General features: G+C 43.3%; 1 protein-coding gene across 1 annotated transcript in view; it reads left to right on the top strand.

Moving 5' to 3' along the window:
- The window catches only part of Tnni3k (TNNI3 interacting kinase), a 268,692-nt gene that overhangs the window by 169,968 nt on the left and 80,833 nt on the right, over positions 1–17,891 (top strand). The window contains exons 18-20 of the mRNA XM_052730298.1: positions 1,838–1,890; positions 2,195–2,247; positions 6,327–6,459. Of these exons, the coding sequence (XP_052586258.1) occupies positions 1,838–1,890; positions 2,195–2,247; positions 6,327–6,459 (239 nt within the window). The remainder of the gene's footprint in view (positions 1–1,837; positions 1,891–2,194; positions 2,248–6,326; positions 6,460–17,891) is intronic.

The raw sequence follows: 17,891 nt of genomic DNA, 5'->3' as shown, positions 1-17,891 counted from the left end.
CTAGGTGAAATTTAACACCCACACTCCCTTGACAGGCCGTGGGCTGTGCAGCTCTTCGAATGAGCCTGTATCTACATGGGATCTTCCTATTGGTCTGAGATTTCTTGGTTATAATAGCATTGTCCTCATCACACCTACCAATGTGTAATTTGGGGCTGAAAATAGCATCCCAGACTTGCCTGCTTTGACATGCTCAAATATTCCTATGCTCTGCCATCTCAGCTGAAGTCACTTTGAACACACATTAAATTTTGGCATTTATAAAATGTATTATGTATTCTCCAAGTTCATTCACAATACAAAAGGCTTTCTAGAGTAATCTTGCAAAGCCAAGGGAGCTTCAGGAAGCATCCCATAAATCAATGAGGATCATGCTTTTCTTACTGAGTACCAAACCCAAGATACCTACCTTCTGACTTGGAAATCCTCCTGCATGAGCCAAACACAGACTGAACATTCGGTTCCTACACCAAAATTGCAGCCCTTGTTGAGGTATTGGTTAGGCAGCCATGTTGACAGGGCTTCACGAATGGAGCCTCTCTGGCATTTCTAGGAGAAGCAGTTTCGAGGTCCTCTGTCTCTTCTTCTGCTATGACACCTGAGCCTTAGGTGTGTGTGTGTGGGGGGGGGGGTGTTGTAGATATATCAGTTGGATTGAGCACCACATGATAACTGATTAAAAGTTAAAAGGCAAGTATGGTCCTCAAGAACAGTGTGTATCACTATGTGCTTCTCCATAAGTTGTTCCACAAGACAGATCTGTGTGTGGGAGGGATGACCTCCCTGGACTGCCCTAACTTTGATCTATCTCACAAAATGGATACTTTTCTCAGTACTATGGAGACAAAATTGACAAAACCCCAAATGTACATATTTACAGAGTATTGTGTGATGCTGGTATCTATAGTTATTTACAGACATCTCATTTGTACACAGAAATGATGACAATAGCCAAGCTGATTGATTGACATGTGCATCGTCCTCACATGGTTCCCTTTTATCTTACACTAAAAACATTTCAAATACTCTCTGATGGTCTCCTGATCTTATGGAGTTCTGTAACAGTGGTTTTAGTGCCTTGCTCACTTTTTAAACTGGAGTATAGCTGACATCATTTAACAAGCCTTAAATGTACTCTGTTGTGTTAAAATGGTATCTCAGGTCCAGGATATCTTCCATATCTTTCTTTCTTATAAAAACCTATTTTTCATGTATTTAGTGAGGGACTCTGGGGGTGAGCACACACACAGGTCACAAAGCACATGTGAAGGTCAGAGGATAATGTGCAGGGTCTAATCGTGTCCTTCCATCACATGGATCCCAAGGTTCTAGCTCAGATGACTGTTCTTAGAACACATTCACTGCATGCCAGTTCCAAGTCTAGCACATTCCATGCCTAGAGCTGCATTTTCAAACAGGGCTCTGTGAGCTGAGGAACTGTACATCAACTAACAAGGCCTATTGACAAGCTTAGAGGGTTCTTGGAAGCAGGAATTCTTTTTTTGTTTGTTTGTTTTTCAAGATAGGGTTTCTCTGTGTAGTTTTTGTGCCTGCCCTGGATCTCATTCTGTAGACCAGGCTGGCCTCGAACTCACAGAGATCTGCCTGGTTCTGCCTCCTGAGTACTGGGATTAAAGGTGTGCCAGCACTGCCCAGCTGGAAGCAGAAATTCTTCACACTGTCAGTAGGAGCTAGAACATGACCACATTTTGCAAATCCCTTTTCTGAATCAACAACAAGAGCATCAGAGTTAGCACATTTCATCTTTGTGGTAAGAAAGTGATGGTCTGAGGAAAAAAGCTCAATGAAGCTTATGCAAAGTCTACTTCTTTCCCAGTCACAACATTCTTCTCTACGAGGACGGCCATGCTGTGGTGGCAGATTTTGGAGGTAAGACTCCCAGAAACACAGTCCCAAACAGCGTCCTTTCTTCATACCCGTTCCCTGACAGTGTGCAATAATCTGGAAACAGACTTCACACCTTGGGTATTTCTATTTAAATTCAGTTTGACCTTGCACTTGGACTGCATGCCATTTGCACTTCTATTTTCTTCTTTGCTGTCAAGGCTGAAAACAGGGAAGTGAAAATTTGAGTAAGACAAAGGCTTCCTAGGTCTTCAGGTTTTTGCTGTGATCTTGGACCAAGGACTTGGGACACTTCCTTTGACGTGGACTTGTTTTCTCTTCCCTTTAGAATCAAGGTTTCTGCAGTCCCTGGATGAAGACAACATGACAAAACAGCCCGGGGTGTGTGGCTTTCTTGCTCCTTGTTAAACAATTAAGATGTGTGAAGTCAGTATGGGAGGAAGGAAGGCGGGAGTAGCCTTAGCCAGGAAGTGTTGTTATAGGTGGCAGGATAAGTTTTAGGGTTTTATTTTCATAAAACTCCAAAATTGCTATTTGAGGGGGTCCTTACTTACAAAATGTTGTAGATAAACCCTCAGTGAACATGTTCCAAATGTAACCTGTAAGCACCGGCAGGCACTGGTCATTGACTGTCACAGGTAGTGAACATGTGGAGTGGGAGAGCTAGCAGGTGACCAATGGCTCAGCAGCATCCGCTCAGGACTCACGGGTCTCCCCATCAAAGTTATCAGGTAACAAGTCCTGTAAGTGAGCATGAATGCCTAAGCAAAACATAAATTATAATGTAAGACAATGATACTTGTTCCCGGATTGCCTGCAACTCACCCCATTCATCCCTGGCTCCCCCATTACCCCAACTTCACTCCCCTAAACAAGCGGCCTTGCTTCTCCCTGGACTGCTGAGGCATCTGACCCCTCTTGGGGTCAGCCCGCCCTTACCTGGCCTGCCTCACTCTTTTCTCAACCACCTCTGTCTGTGGCTTTGCTTCCCTTACCTTTTCAGCTTTCACCTTTATCACCTCAGATCCGAATGCACCCTGAGGTGACGGTTCCTGTTCCAGCCCTCTTCCGCTTAGTCCTCATTCCTCATCGCCTCTGATAATGGTGCTGGGCAGAGAATTTCACCATGTTCTCTCAGCAGTGCCCACAAAATGAAGTTCAAATCTCCCTCCCTGGCAACTTTCTGCCTGTCTTTCTTTTCTGATCCCAGGGCTACTCTGTAGCTTTCTTTTTCCACCACAAGATGCTTCAAACCTCCTGCATCAGCACCGGAGCCATCCATCCATTTCCCCATCCTGGGCACCTGCACATCCCTGGGACATTCCGGGTATAGTGAGCCCTATCTGGGGCCCTCCCCACACCATGCTGGGATGAAAATGCCTCACCTTGTGAGGCTCAGGGAGACTTGCCCCCATTGGGCATATTCCCTCTTGTAGCCCCCCCCCCCCCCACACACACACACACACAACTCTTCCCTCCATGTTTTGTGTGCACTCTGATTCATTCAACAAGCATTTACCTTGTGTCTGGAGTTGCTTGAGGGACAGAAATGCAAAACGTGAATGAGTTCCCTTCTTGACTGTAAGGAGCCCATTTGCCAGTGTGGCCAGCACAGGGGTGAACAGACAGATTTAAAGTACCCTGGAAGTTTCACAGAGCATCAGGAGAGCTCAGCAGGGTGAATAGGCACTCATCAAGAGATGGAGGAGCTGGAAGAGCATGGAGACAGGGGGAACAGCATAAACAAGGGCAAGGGATGAACAAGAAACCAAGCTGAACTGGAAATTTTCAAATAGCTTGACATCATGGATATGTCTTATAGTGGGGAGGGGGCCAGAGGGAAGGATGGAGGGAGGGAGAAAGGAATCTCATCATGAACCTGTAAGGGTCCTGATGCCTTCAGTTCTACCCTGTAGTATGCAATTTTCCATTGCTATATCAAAACACTCAAGTTTAGTCATGTTATAAAGAAAAACTATCTATCTATCTATCTCACAATTTGGGAGGCCAGAAGCCCAGAAAACATGCTGCCTTCCAGTGAGGACTGTCACAGTCTGCACCAAATCCTAAACATGTACAACAGTGTGAGCAAGTGTGTGCTGAGCTCAAATGGCCAAATAGAAAGCCAGAAAAGGGGAAGGTCTAGACTTGCTCTTGCAAGAACTAGTGGAAGGGGCACAGGAATGATCAATATCTTCTAATTAGTTGTCAGGACCCCAGGTGTCCTAATTATCTTCATCCACCCTGCTTCTTAAGGCTTCTGGTACTCTCCAGTGTCAGCTTACTGACAAGTGAGTCCTTGGGCACTAGACTCAATCCACATCTGAACATACAACCCCTTAGATTTCACATATTCTCTCAACAAATAGGTGTAACATCTCAGCCCACACAATTGAACCCCTATGCATTTGCAATGATCCAAGTTGGGGGCTGCAGAGATGCCTCCACGTACCAAGCATGAGGACCTATTTAGATCCCCAGCACTCACATAAAAAGCCAGACCCCAGTACTGCAGAGTAGAGACAGGAAGATCCCTGAGGCTCACTGACTGGCCAGGCCAGTTTAGCCAAAATGGTGAGCTCCAGATTCAGAGAGAGGCCACATCTCAGCAGGTAAGCTGCAGAGAGACTGAGGCAGATGTCTGTCATCAACCTCTGGCTCCACACACAGGTACTAAGTCAATTCATGTTCATACCCAGCAGACAGTGAACAGATGAACAAGCAAAAGCGACAGTGAGTGTTATTAAGAAAAACCAAAGAAGTGAAAATATGCAGGGAGTAAGTTAGGTCCACAGTGGGTAGAAGTAAAATGCTACAGTGTCTTATAAGAGACTTGGTGGGGAGAACATCCTCATTGTTAGTGATCATTGAGGCAGAGATAAATGCGGGTCCAGTGGCTCTGAAGTAACAGGGCTCTTGGAGTGTTCAAAGCTAGTGACTGGAGTGTATGAGGGAGGGTGGATGAGTTGTAATGGGGTGACGGAAGGGTGGAGTATGTCCACTGGAGGAGGGATATACAACTCTCATCTAATCTCTGAGGCTGAGAGGAAGCTTGATCAACAGATCCTAGCCATGGATGCACTAATTGAAATCATCTTCGATTAAAAAATAATAATAAGCAGTGCCTGGATGTGGCCCCTAAAGCTGTGACTCACGGATCTTGGGCACCTGCATCTTGTTGTCTGACTGAGGAGTTCCACTGTAAACTGTTGATTCCCTCTAACTAAGCCGTTTCCGATGGATAGAATTAAACTGAATCTCACCCTCAGCAAGTGACATTGATTATTTTGCTTTGCAGCATAGCTTTTAAGTATAACACTTCCCGCAAATTATTCTGGTATTGTTTTATTTCACATTAGTTATAAGGCTGTCTCTAAGTAGTTTGATTATTTTGTACTCTCCCTCCCCACTTTAAACACATACCATAAAAGTGCTCTCAGGCATGCAATGTTGTGGCACATGTCTAACTTGCTCTAGAAGCTCATGCAGGGGTACCATGTGTAATATTGCCAAGGATAAAGGTGTTCTTGGGGTTAAATATGTGTGGTTTTATTCGTATTCAACATAATGCAAAATAGTCAGAATTATCCAAAGCAGCATCACACACAGGACTTTCAGGGATAATAAAAGAAGACCAGTTCCCAACGTGCCCGTAGGAAGGTGATTGGGAAAGTCCCCTGACAGGATGTAGACCTGGGAGACCTGGAGCTCTGAGGTGGGAGAAACTATCCAGTCAGTAATGCAACATTCACTTCATAAAGCAGAATCTGGTGCTCTGGGCTTCGCATTTCTGATCACTAATATAGAGTGTAGCTCACACCACCACATAGATGAGGCTGGAGGCGTGCTTTTTAACATGTTTATTAGCTTGCTTTCTGGGCTATTGCAGACACGGAATTCATGAAATTCATCCCAGGGCAAACACAAGAAATTCCAGAGCCTTGATCCTACCAGGGAGAAATCTCCAACACAGGCATGCTGGGTGACTTCCTCATGTCTCACTCTGTCTTCTGTCATGAGAACACAGTTAGGGGCCTCATTTAGTCACTCACTTAATTGGAACCTGGAGACTGAAACAAGGGAAGATGTCTCCCACAGTGTGATTCAAGCCAAGGGAACTACTGGGGATGACCCCTTGGTGGCCGATTCCGAAGCCTGCAGGGTGTCTAGGGCAAAGATGGTGGTTGGGAGCAGGAAGAAGGAAGGAACGCACAACTACCACTGTGAGGCCATTGTTGGTCATTAATGTTGGAGGTATCTTATAGAGTACAGATTTTATGATCTTCCAATGATTTTGTGTTTTCTTGAGAAACTGACACACATGAGAAGATGCACCTCATCCACCGCATTGGTGAAGAGCAGAGATGCAGTCACTTCCTGCCTGTGCCATCTGAGAGCATTGGAGAACCTTCTCCAGTGCAGACTCAGAAGCTGGCTCTGGTCACCTTTGGTCTGTGCAGAACCTGCGCTGGATGGCCCCCGAGGTATTCACACAGTGCACGCGCTACACCATCAAGGCAGATGTCTTCAGCTACGCCCTGTGTCTGTGGGAGCTCCTCACCGGAGAAATTCCCTTTGCGCATCTCAAACCAGGTAGGACCTGCTGCCCCAGAGCAGCTCTCTTTCCCAGGGCAATTCACAGAAAGTTTGGACAGCATCCCTCCCTACAGAGATAACTATTTCTAGTGGGTGGCAAGAGATCTTGCATCGTTTGAAAGTGAGCATACCATTCAGAAAATGTTACGGCCTCACTCTGGATTTAGACATAGATATCTAGATATACAGAGTGCTTTATTCAAGTTTAGAGCTTTGATTTATCTATTTCTAATAAAATTTAGCAAATTGCCCTGAGTATAAACTGACAGACAAAGTGACCAATGTGTTCACTCTTTGAGTTTAGATTTTAAAGGTGTCTTTCAAATCTGCATCTTGAGATGAGGAAGTGTCAGTGCTGAAATAGCCTGTCAAGTCTGAAAACACATCTCCTAATAATTTTGTATTAGGTGTGGCTATGTTCTAAAAAATCCAGCTTTTTGAGTGAGTCTAATTACCACTGATGGTATAAATTATACTCAATTTACATGTAGAATGTGGAGAAGAGGCATCTAATCAGAGGCAAAGTGTGCACAGAAGGGACTCAAGGCCAACTGCATGAGCGTGTGTGTGCAAGCACACACTCATGGGTCAGAAGAGGGCATTGTGTGCCCCCATCTCTCATCCTCTGCTATTCCCTGAGGCAAGGTCTGTACCCGGCGCTTTTATCTCCACTTGGCTGGAAGCAAGCCAGCTCCACCAACCCTCCTTTTTCTGCCCCTCAGGGAGTTACGATTACAGGCATGCACAGGGATGCTGGACTTGCTATAGGGCTGCTGGAATCAATCATCTACAGCACAACTCCAAGCCTCAGGATGGCAGAACAAGGGCTCTTAACAACTGAGCCATTTCTCCTGTCCCAAGATCAACTTCATTTGCTTATCTCATTGTTTACAATGTTCTTCTGTCTTCTCACACTGGTCCTGAAGCCATTTAAAGACTCTATATTCCCAGAACTAAACCTGTTTCAGGTACAGCTGTGGAGTAAAATTTGACATGAATCTTGAGTGAATCACACTGCCAGTTGCTGTGATGGTCACCCTGTAACAATATAATACAGAGAAAATCAAAATGTGTTAAAAAGCTGAACCAAGATCACCATTTATCAATGTTGATGTACAGAGGGAGTGCCCAGGTCTTGTACTCTTCTCACAGTGTTTATTGCCCAGAATGTTCCAGTGCTTTCCATGAATTCTGGTGTTTGTATGTGTTTTATGACTCAACTAATGATGTAACCACCCCTTGCTATGCTAAGGAAGCAAGCTTTCTTGTGAACTGGACCAACAATACCCTTTGGAGGATGTTGTAATGGTTTGTGGCTGTCTTGTTACCTGAGAGTGTATACTGTAAAGTCATTTGGGTATTTGACAATTAAATTCTAATTTCAGGTGCATATAATATGCTCTTTTATAGAAAGATACAGCTGCCTTTTCCTAATTCCATATGTCAGTTCATTCACCTAGTACTTCTAATTTCTATCTTAGAATTATCTACCATTTACCATCCTCCATCACCTGCCTGGCTCAAGCTACAAGATTTTATTTAAATTGTTGCTATAGTATCCTCAGAGTCAAATTTATTGAGACCTAACAGAAAATTGTCTTTTAGAATAACAGTCAGTGAATTTTAGCGAACATGGGTAGCTGTAGAACCACAGCCTCCTCACGTATGCACCTCTGCACACTCTGGAATGTTCTCTGCACTTCTGTGAAGCAATGCCCCTTCCCCAGCTCCAGCACCTGCTGTTGCTGGACTGGTTTCTGTGTCTAGAGGTGGACTTCTCCCAGAACAACTCAGAAAGGGAATCACATTGCCCTGCTTATCAGTAACCCATTCTTTCTCACTTCTGTGTAATAAATTTGACTGTGCAGAGGACAGCTGGTGACTTTTTGAGCTACTCTTGTCAGGACTGTGGTGATGAGAATTACCACAACTGTTTAGGAGCCCATGTACTTGTTCTTATTTTTCTTACACATTTGTTCAAATATAAGAGACTGACTCCTGGATGTAATGATAAACTTTTCCATGTTCTGTATATCATCATGGAGTCCCCCAGCAGTGTCTGACAACATATGCTGAAATACAAAGCTTATTGACCATTAGAGTTTGGATATGCTTGGAGCTTTTTGGCATGATTAACATTACTTTGTGATTACTGGCTTTGATAACCTACTGATAAGCACACTTGGCATCCATTGCTCTTTCTTTCCTGAAGTGTTTTCATATGGTCTTAGTATTTAGCTGTAAGAGTGTTTTGACTCTAGATGAATCTAATGTGAGGTTGCAGTGACATTCATCTGTGATCTGCTCAGCAGTGCCTTTAAAGAAGACCAAAGATTTTTCACTTATAAAATTCCTCTTATCAAACTTCTATATCATTTTAATATCTGGTCTTAAAATATTCACAGAGATATCTTCTCTTCCTATGACATGTTATATGAAGATCTGAGAGGCTCAGGTTTCACAGCTGTGATATCTGCTTTGTAGTTTCTGTGGTCTACAGTGTGGGGTGAATTTGCTATTTTTTGTTTAATTGTTTTTTTAATATCAGCATTCAATTGTTTCAGTATGATTTGTTAAAGTAAACTACAATTTTCCAGTAAATTATTTTAGTGCTTTGTCAAGAATCAGCCAAAAATATTCATATGTATTTCTGACACTTTTTATCCACATCAAAACAGACCTTCTTCCACGCGTGCATCACTACTACTCTCTCAATAGTTACCACCCAGTCAACGTTAGTGTTCTGTGTTTTTTCTTTGTAAAAGTTGCTTTAGTTATGTGGGCTATTTTTATTTTCACTATAAATTTTAGAAGTGGCTTGTCCTCTCCCTAAAAGGAAGCTTGGAAAATGAGTCACCATGCATTTGGTCCTTAGACTTAATGCACACTAGTTGAGGCTGAATTCGTGTTTCAATCATATTGTTCTCAGAAAACAGTCTGTCTCTCCCTGTGCTTAGATCTACTTTAATTTCTTTCAATGAACTCACAATGTTATATAAATCTTACATAATTTTTAGATTTAACTACGAAGTTTTTAGTTTTGCATGCCATTTTGTTACTTTTTAGTTTAATTTTTAAATACTTCATACATGAGTATGGTATTGCCAGAGTCCACCCCTCATTCCCCCCTTCAATGTCTCCTTTGTCCCCCATTCCATCTCAAATACATGACTCCTTCTTTAATTATTATTTCATATACAAAACGAACATGTACACATATAAGTGTATGTATCCCTTTTTGTAATTACTTTGTCTTTTAATAAAAATCTCTGAAATGCAGTCACCTCCATCTCCTCTACATTGTGTATTCCTCCTTTTCACATGCAGAATACCACACAGTATTGGTTGTTTGATTGTTGTTTGTTTTGTTGTTGTTGTTGTTGTTGTTGTTGTTTGGTTGGCTATTGATTAGTTGGTTGTTGTTTGGTTGTTTGTTGTTTGTTGTTTGGTTGGTAGTTGGTTGGTTGTGGTTTTCTAGTTGGTGGTTGTTTTCTGGTTGTTTGTTGGTTGATTGGTTATTGGTTGGTTGGTTGGTGTTGGCTGGTTGGTAAGTTGGTTGATTGGTTGGCTGGTTAGTTAATTGGTTGTCAATTGGTTAGTTGCTGGTTTGTTGGTTGGTTTGCATTACTGGGACTAATCATAGGTCCTCAACATGCTTGGCAAGTGGACTGCCACTGAGCTACCCAACTAGGACAGATAGCTATCCTTGTCACCAGTTTTGACTGCCATCCTTTCCTTACCAATTATTAGTTTCAGCATTCTGAATGTTCTTGTTTAATTGAATGGTGTCCCTCACTTGAAATACCTGATGTCTATCCTGTGTTCCAAAAATAACAAAATTCATAAAATCATCTCCACAAATGTCCAACAACTACATGAAAACAAAATTCCTAACACCCTTAGCCATCAAAAAAAAAATACTATAAAGAGGATAACCCAATTGTGGTTAGAATGGCTTTACCAAAAACTCAAAAAGTAACAGATATTGGGGTTCTAGAGGAAGGACAGCTTAGATACCTTTTCAGTAGGAATATAAATTATTACAGTCATTGTGGAAATGCCTTGATAAACTAAAAATAGAGCCACCATATTATTCTGTCTTTCCTGCATGGGGCATATATCTGGGAGGAAGTGAAATTAGCATGCTAAAGAGACACTGGCATTCCTGTGTTATGGCAGCAACATTCAAAATGCTGAGATACGGAGCTAGCGCCAGTGTGCAGATAAATGGATAAAGGGAATGTGATTTCCCCACAGACAGAGTGAAATATCACTCGGTGGTAAAGAAGAATGAGATTCCGTCATTCCAGCAAAATGGATGGAACTGGAGGGTATCATGTCCTGTGAAATAAGACAGATTTAGGAAGGCAGAAAAGGAAAGGAGCAAAGAAAATTAGGTAATGAGTACAGAAAGAGAAAGAATAAGTTGTGCTTTTCCAAAGCACACCAAGTGATAACTCACAATAAACTATTATATATTTTATGAAGACATAAAAGAGAGATCCTTGAAGCCTCTGAAAATGAAGAAAAGTAAGGAGAGGGCAGTGCTAGCTACCCTCGTTCAGTTGGTGCATGGTCTGACATGTGCATGTGTTTCCCGTCACACTTCATTAATGTGCCCACTTGACACATGCTGGTCAGGAACAGAATTCACACAGTAAACCGTCCAGACCCTCGTGTGACTGTCCCCCTGCTTTCCCCACCAGGTCCTCCCACTACCCTCCCCTGCCATCACTGGTCATCACTCTGCCTCTGCTTTCCCTTTCCTGTGTGCCATGGATGTGTCCGATCCTTTTTGATGAATTCTCCCGACTTTGTTTATTCTGACATTGTGTATTGTTAGCTCTCCCCAGCATAACAAAAGCTTCTTCCTCACAGTGATCTCTAATTCTCTAGTATCGAGTTACGGGTACTTTGCTGCACCCCATGTCACCATAATTGTTGTATTTATCGTTTGATGCTCCTTAGTCTTGTCATTTTCTCTCTTGCATAAACCTTGTGAACCCTGAAATGATCAACTGAAGGAGCCGAAGACCCTTCCTTCAGAAATAATTACTCTTTTTAAGGGAAAAACACTATTTAATGTAAAAGAAGTCTTGCTTAAGACCAATCTGATTCTAGTGTTTCAGATAGTAAAATTAATAGTACTTTATTGGAAAGAGAATTCATTTATGATGGATGCTGCATTTTTAAGAGTTGGACAGTGACTGTGCATGAAGAAACAAGACTCTAATATCATCATGGTGGTTAGGCAATCTAGCACATGCTCAGCAATGAATTGTATACAGCACCTGACTCAATGTGACTATACCTCAGCCACTCATGAGAGGCAACAATCTGACACAGCTGGGGACAATTATGTGTGGGGCTCACCTTCTCTACTCTGTAGCATGCTAAACCCCTGGAAATCTAAAAGTAGAACTCCATTGTTAGCATTGCCTCTAACACTGTGGTAGACACACACTCCCAGGAACTCAAAACTAGGGAGAGTCTCTTTCAGTAGCACATGTTCAAATTAAGCTTTTAATCCAAGTATTAATAAGAATTGAAAACCCATCACTTCCAACACATGGAGAGTCAAAACAACCAATGCCTTCAGGGCCAGGGGACATGTACACAAGCTCAGTCCCAGGGTGTGGTGTCTATGGGACCACGTGCTCGGGCCCCACCTCACAGATGCTGTCTGATCTTGCGGAGTGTCAGTCCCAGGGTGTGGTGTCTATGGGACCACATGCTTGGGCCCCACCTCACAGATGCTGTCTGATCTTGCGGAGTGTCAGGCACCACAGGTGTGCTTGCTCGCTGTTATTAGATGAACTGACTTCAGCTCATTTGTTTCCTTAGCTATCAAAGGGTTTTTAAGTGCTGGTACCAACTTAGTTTTCTAGAAGAAAGCATTTCTCAGCTGATGCTGCAGAAGTGTGAAGGAATCCACATGGGCACATGTCTTATAACCTTCGACAAGTTGAGGGCTGGGGCAGTGGCTGACAGCAGTCGGCACGCACTGAACGTTTCCTAGTGAGGAACCAAGTGTTTCTCTTGCCTTCACACTACTCACAGTGAGGAGGGAGGCTCTGAAAGGTACCCTGTAGAGTAAGCCCACTGAGAGAGCAGCAAATAATATCAGCAAACAATATCAGCAATTTTCTGTGCCAAAAAAAAAAAAAAAAAAAAAAAAAAAAAGCCTGACCAAAACACGTTAGAAAGGAAGATTTATTTCAGTTCACAGTTTTGGAGTATTCTAGGCTGTCATGGGGAAGACATGGACAGTGGCTCTCGGCATGCATACTGGGAACAGCATGGACAGTGGCTCTGTGCTGGGCAGCAAGAGTATGTGTCAGAGCTAGTTTACTTGGTTGAAAACCAAAAGCAGAGAGCAAGGTCAGAACCAGGGGCCAGGGTATAACATGTAAAGGTACTCCTAACGAGTCCTTCCGGTTCCCCCAGCTACGCTCCATATCCTAAAGTTTTCAGACCCTCCCTAATTGCACCACCAACTGCAGAACTTCAAAACATGAGTCAGTGAGGGACGCTTCACGTTCAAATAATAACTCCTGAAGAGCTAAAGATGTTCCCGGAGGGGTTTCCTGGCCAGACTGATAGTAGGAAAGAGTGGAAAGGATTGTTAGACCATATCCCATCTGAATTTTATCTTTCAAAATTACTTCTCATCAAACAAATAATAGAATGGTAAGAGGCAGGCATTCCAACAGAAAGCAGAGTTAACAAGGTTCCGACATGTGACGAAGCCATCGGTAAGTGACTAGGAAGGAAGCAGGGTTATGCAAAGCAGTGGTTACAAAGTTCATGCTGTCCACGTAAAGCTGGACACAGACGGTGAAGCCCCTTGTGTAAGTCAGGGCTCTATAGACACAGAATCAGTAGGAGATATCCACAAGGAGAAAGAAAGAAAAGTAGCTAGATAATGGCAGGTAGGTAGATAGATAGATGATAAATAGATGATAGATGATTGTAGACAAATTTCTTATTAAATAAAAAACATGGAGCCAAATATAGGGGTGAAAGCCTTAGAGATCAGGGAAATAGGAATAGCTACCAGCTAACCTTACCTCACCATGCTGCAGCTTCCAAAGAGAGCTACTTCCTGTCTACCTGTGCCTTTATTGCCTTGCTGTTCTGCCCTCTCATTGGCTCTTAGCCCAGCTACCTCACTTCCTTGTCACTGCCTATATGTACAGACCTCCAGCTCTCTAAGGTTGGTACTGGTATTAAAGGCATGTTCCCTAATATGGCCTTGAACACACAGAGACCCTGTCTGTCAAGTGGTCGGATTAAGGGTGTGTGCTACCACTGCCTGACTTTTGTGTTTACTTAAAACAGCTCGCTATTTCCTCTAATTCTCCAGGCAAACTTTATTAAAGCACAAATAAAATATCACCACAGATGATTGATATAGACTAATAGATGATAGATTATTGTTTGATTGATTGAAAGTGAAAATATATATGGTTGATTGGTAATACATTCATAGTAGAGATAAGAAATAGATATGAGAAAAGTTATGATGGAAGCTTAGTCACATGATTTGTAATTCTGCAAAGTCCTACAGTCTGCCATTTGCTATCTGTGAAGCAAGTGTGTACTTCAATCTAAGTCCAAACCACTGAGAAGCACAGGGAAAACTATATCTACCGGGGTATGTGTGTCCAAGAACCCAAGTCCTGATGTCCAGGGGTAGAATAGCACTGATGTCCCCATTTCAGAGGGGAAAGCTAACTCGCCTATCCTCCTTGGCCTTTCACTCCCTTGGGCCCCGAGCAGATCAGCTGTCACCTGCCTAAACTAAGAGCAGATTGCCTTTGCTGCGTCTACCTGTCACAATGCCAGCCTCATCTGGAAACAGCATGACATGACCAGATACAGCATTTTGTGATCTGTCGTCCCTTGAGCAAGTCAACAGTGCCCTAAGTCTTATGCATATCAACAGTGGGAGCCACCATAGGATTTTAAGAGAATTTAGAATGTTCTTTATTCTTACTTGGCAAAGGCTGGATCGGAGTTCAGATCAGGAGACCAGCTTTTCTTTAGAAATCTGGACCATTCTAACTGGAATGGTAGCTTGGATGGAAATGGGAAGGTTGGTTGGAAGACTGGAAGACGTGAACAAAAACTTTCCAATGGGTTGAAGTAGAAACACATTGGGGAGTGAAACATCAAAGATGCCTGATAGATACAGGAAGAGAACAGATCTGTGAGAGAGATACCACTAGAAAAAGGAAGAGCTGAGATGTTGAGACAAGCAGAGAGTGAGCTGAGCACGATGAAGGAGCTTGTTCACTTGGCAAATGAGAGCTACCTTGGATGCGATTTGGAGAAAGAAATCAACACTTGCTTCCCAGGTTTGATTTCTCTTTTGGGCTTGTCTTCCCTAACACATCACAGGCCACAAAAGAAGGATGCCAGATGAGTTAACCCAACAACACATACTTTACCTAGTCCTATGTTGTCCCCAGCTACCCAGTCATGCAGATCACCCTGAAATCTCAGCTTGAGTCCAAAGAATAGCCTCTTTTGCTTTGCTTTCTCCAGAGTGGTGCCAGCTGGTTCACAAGGAAATGTGACTCTGCCCTGGATTTCTCGATGCTGATGCTGAGCTCTTGCTAAGTCTGGGAGGCATCAGCAAACGAAGAACATCTGACAATTCACTGTAGCCAAGTGTAGGGAGAGATGGAGAGACTTGATAGTGAAAGTTTAGTTCAGAGCCATGAGCTGGAAATCCCAGAACCAAACACAGCCCGTGGGGTGGGGAGGGGGCAGTCTCACACATAGCATTTAATGAATGACAGCATACTTTACTTAGAGACATGCTTATGCCACAGGCTGCATATGTGTAGACACTGAGTTCCCCACTCCTCTTTAAATAGTGGTTAATTGTGTCCACCTTCTAAATGATCTGGATCCTAACACATCCTGAACATAATAATCTCAGATTGGATAAGCACACTGATAGTATGGACAAACAGCAGGGGAAATGGAGTGGGATCAACCCCGTGTTTGCTGTGCTGATCCTTATCAGTGTATCGCTGAAATGAGGTGAGCCAGCTGATCACTGCTTGCATCCTGGGAAGAATCTAATTGGTCCAGGAGAAGCTGATCTTTGCGTGCCTGCAGCTGATGCCAATGCTCCGCTGCTTCCATTGTGCTGACAGAGACTGCACCAAGGACAGGCAGTGACATTGCTTAATGTTTTAAAAATTAAGGCAAGCGGGGCTGGAGAGCTGGCTCAGTGGTTAAGAGCACTGGCTGCTCTTCCAGAGGTCCTGAGTTCAATTCCCAGCAACCACACGGTGGCTCACAGCCATCTATAATGTTATTTGGTGCACTCTCCTGGCACGCAGGTATACATGCAGGCAGAACATTGTATACATAATAAATAAACAAACAAACAAACAAATTAATGCATGCTTAGTCCCTGTTGTGGTTTGAATAGAAATAGCCCCAAAGAATTGTGTATTTGAATGATTGGCCCACAAGGAGTGGCACTATTGGGAGTTGTGGCTTTGTTGGAGGAAGTGTGTCACTGTGTGTGCAGGCTTGAGGTCTCATATGCTCAAGCTGTGCTCAGTGTGGGACACCGTCTTCTTCTGCTGCCTGTGGATCAAGATGTAAGAACTCTCAGCTCCTTCTCCAGCACCACATCTGCCTACATGCAACCACATCCCACCATGATGATAATGGACTAAACCTCTGAACTGTAAGCCAGTCCCAGTTAAATGTTTTCTTTATAAGAGTTGCTACTGTCATGGTGTCTCTTTACAACAAACCCTGACTCAGACGTACACTCCAGTCCTGCCCACTCTAGCCAAAGGTCGATGGACAGTGCAACTTAAGCACAGTGTGTCTTGGCTCTTCCTGGAATTGCAGGACACTGTTGCCTTGGCTATAGCCTTAGAATCAATGGTGTGCAATGAGCTGCACTTTGAAGAGCACATGCACACAATCAAAATTTAAAATGTTCTATAAACTTTGTCTTGGTCAATGCTGACAGATACTTACTTTTACTTTATTTTTTCTCCTATACCCCACTGTGTGTGTGTGTGTGTGTGTGTGTGTGTGTGTGTGTGTGCACGTGCATGCATGTATGTGTGTGTGATGTGTGCATGTGTGTGTGTGGTGTGTATGTGGTGAGTGCATACATGTGTGTGTGGTGTGTGCATGCATCTGTGTGTATGTGTGATGTGTGTGTGTGCTGTGTGTATAGTGTGTGGTGTTTGCATGTACGTATATGTGTATGTGGTGTGTGTGTGTGTGCATTCATATATGTGTGTGGTATTTGTGTGTATGGTGTGTGTAGTATGTGCATGCATGTGTGTATCTGTGGTATGTGTGTACATACATTGTGTGCATTGTGTGCATGCATGTGTGTACGGGGTATGTGTACTGTCTGTGTGTGCATGAATGTGTGTTTGTGAGGTGTGTGTTTGGTGTGTATGTGGTGTGTGGTGTATGTGTGGTGTGTGTATGCATGTGGGGGGGTGGTGTGTGTCTGGCATGCATGTGTGTATATGGTGTGATGTGTGGTGTGTGTAGTGTGTATGTGTGGTATGTGTGGTGTGTGTGGTGTGTGTATGTGTGGTATGTGTATTTATGTGTTGTATGCAAGTACATGGAGGACAGAAGAAGACCCGGGGTGTCTTCCTTGATCATTCTCCATCTTGTTTTTGATACAGGGTCTCTCTCACTGTAACTAAAGCTCACCATTTTACTAGATTGGGTGACAGGCAAATTCCTGAGATCTGCCTGTCCCTGCCCCACCCAATCCTGGAACTGCAAGCATGTGTGACTATGTATAGCTTCTAATTGGTGCTGGGGCTTTGCATCAAGGTCCACTGTGTTCATACAAGAGATCCTTCTCTGGACCTCTTTTTTTCTCCTTACAACAGGAATTTTTTTTTTAATTTTACAAAATAAGCCAGTGAGGGATTACTTAGGAGCTCAGAATCCAGTACATAATTAAGTATGTGTAAGAAATGGATGATTCATTTATTGTGGAGAGCTGTGACGCCACTCTTGCCCCAGGATCATGCTACATCATGAGCTGGAACTGATGCAGAGAAGGCAATTGGTAACCTTCAGATTTGCAGTAACTCACTGTAATGTTTGACTTTCTCTACCCAAAGACAACCTTCAAAAGACCTCAGACCCCTGATGATCTAAATAAAGCAATAAACAATCAGTGGTATTTTAACATCTCGCCTTCCAGGTTCAGATTACAAAGGACTGCTGAACTTTTAGATTTGTTGTTCTCAATAACAGCGGCTGTTAACACTTATCCGGAGTCAACATCATGCTGGGTGTTTCAGATATGTGTCAGCAAGGACTGAAACCTGTGCTTTGGGTTCTGTTAGGGCAGGCATTGATGTCACTTTATAGTGAGGACACAGCCAAGGCCCTGAGCCCATAATTGT

Source organism: Peromyscus californicus, unplaced genomic scaffold (assembly GCF_007827085.1).
Source record: "Peromyscus californicus insignis strain IS unplaced genomic scaffold, ASM782708v3 Scaffold_9__1_contigs__length_137607984, whole genome shotgun sequence".
Classification (NCBI taxonomy): Eukaryota; Metazoa; Chordata; class Mammalia; order Rodentia; family Cricetidae; genus Peromyscus; species Peromyscus californicus.
This window is presented reverse-complemented; position numbering and strand designations above follow the sequence as displayed.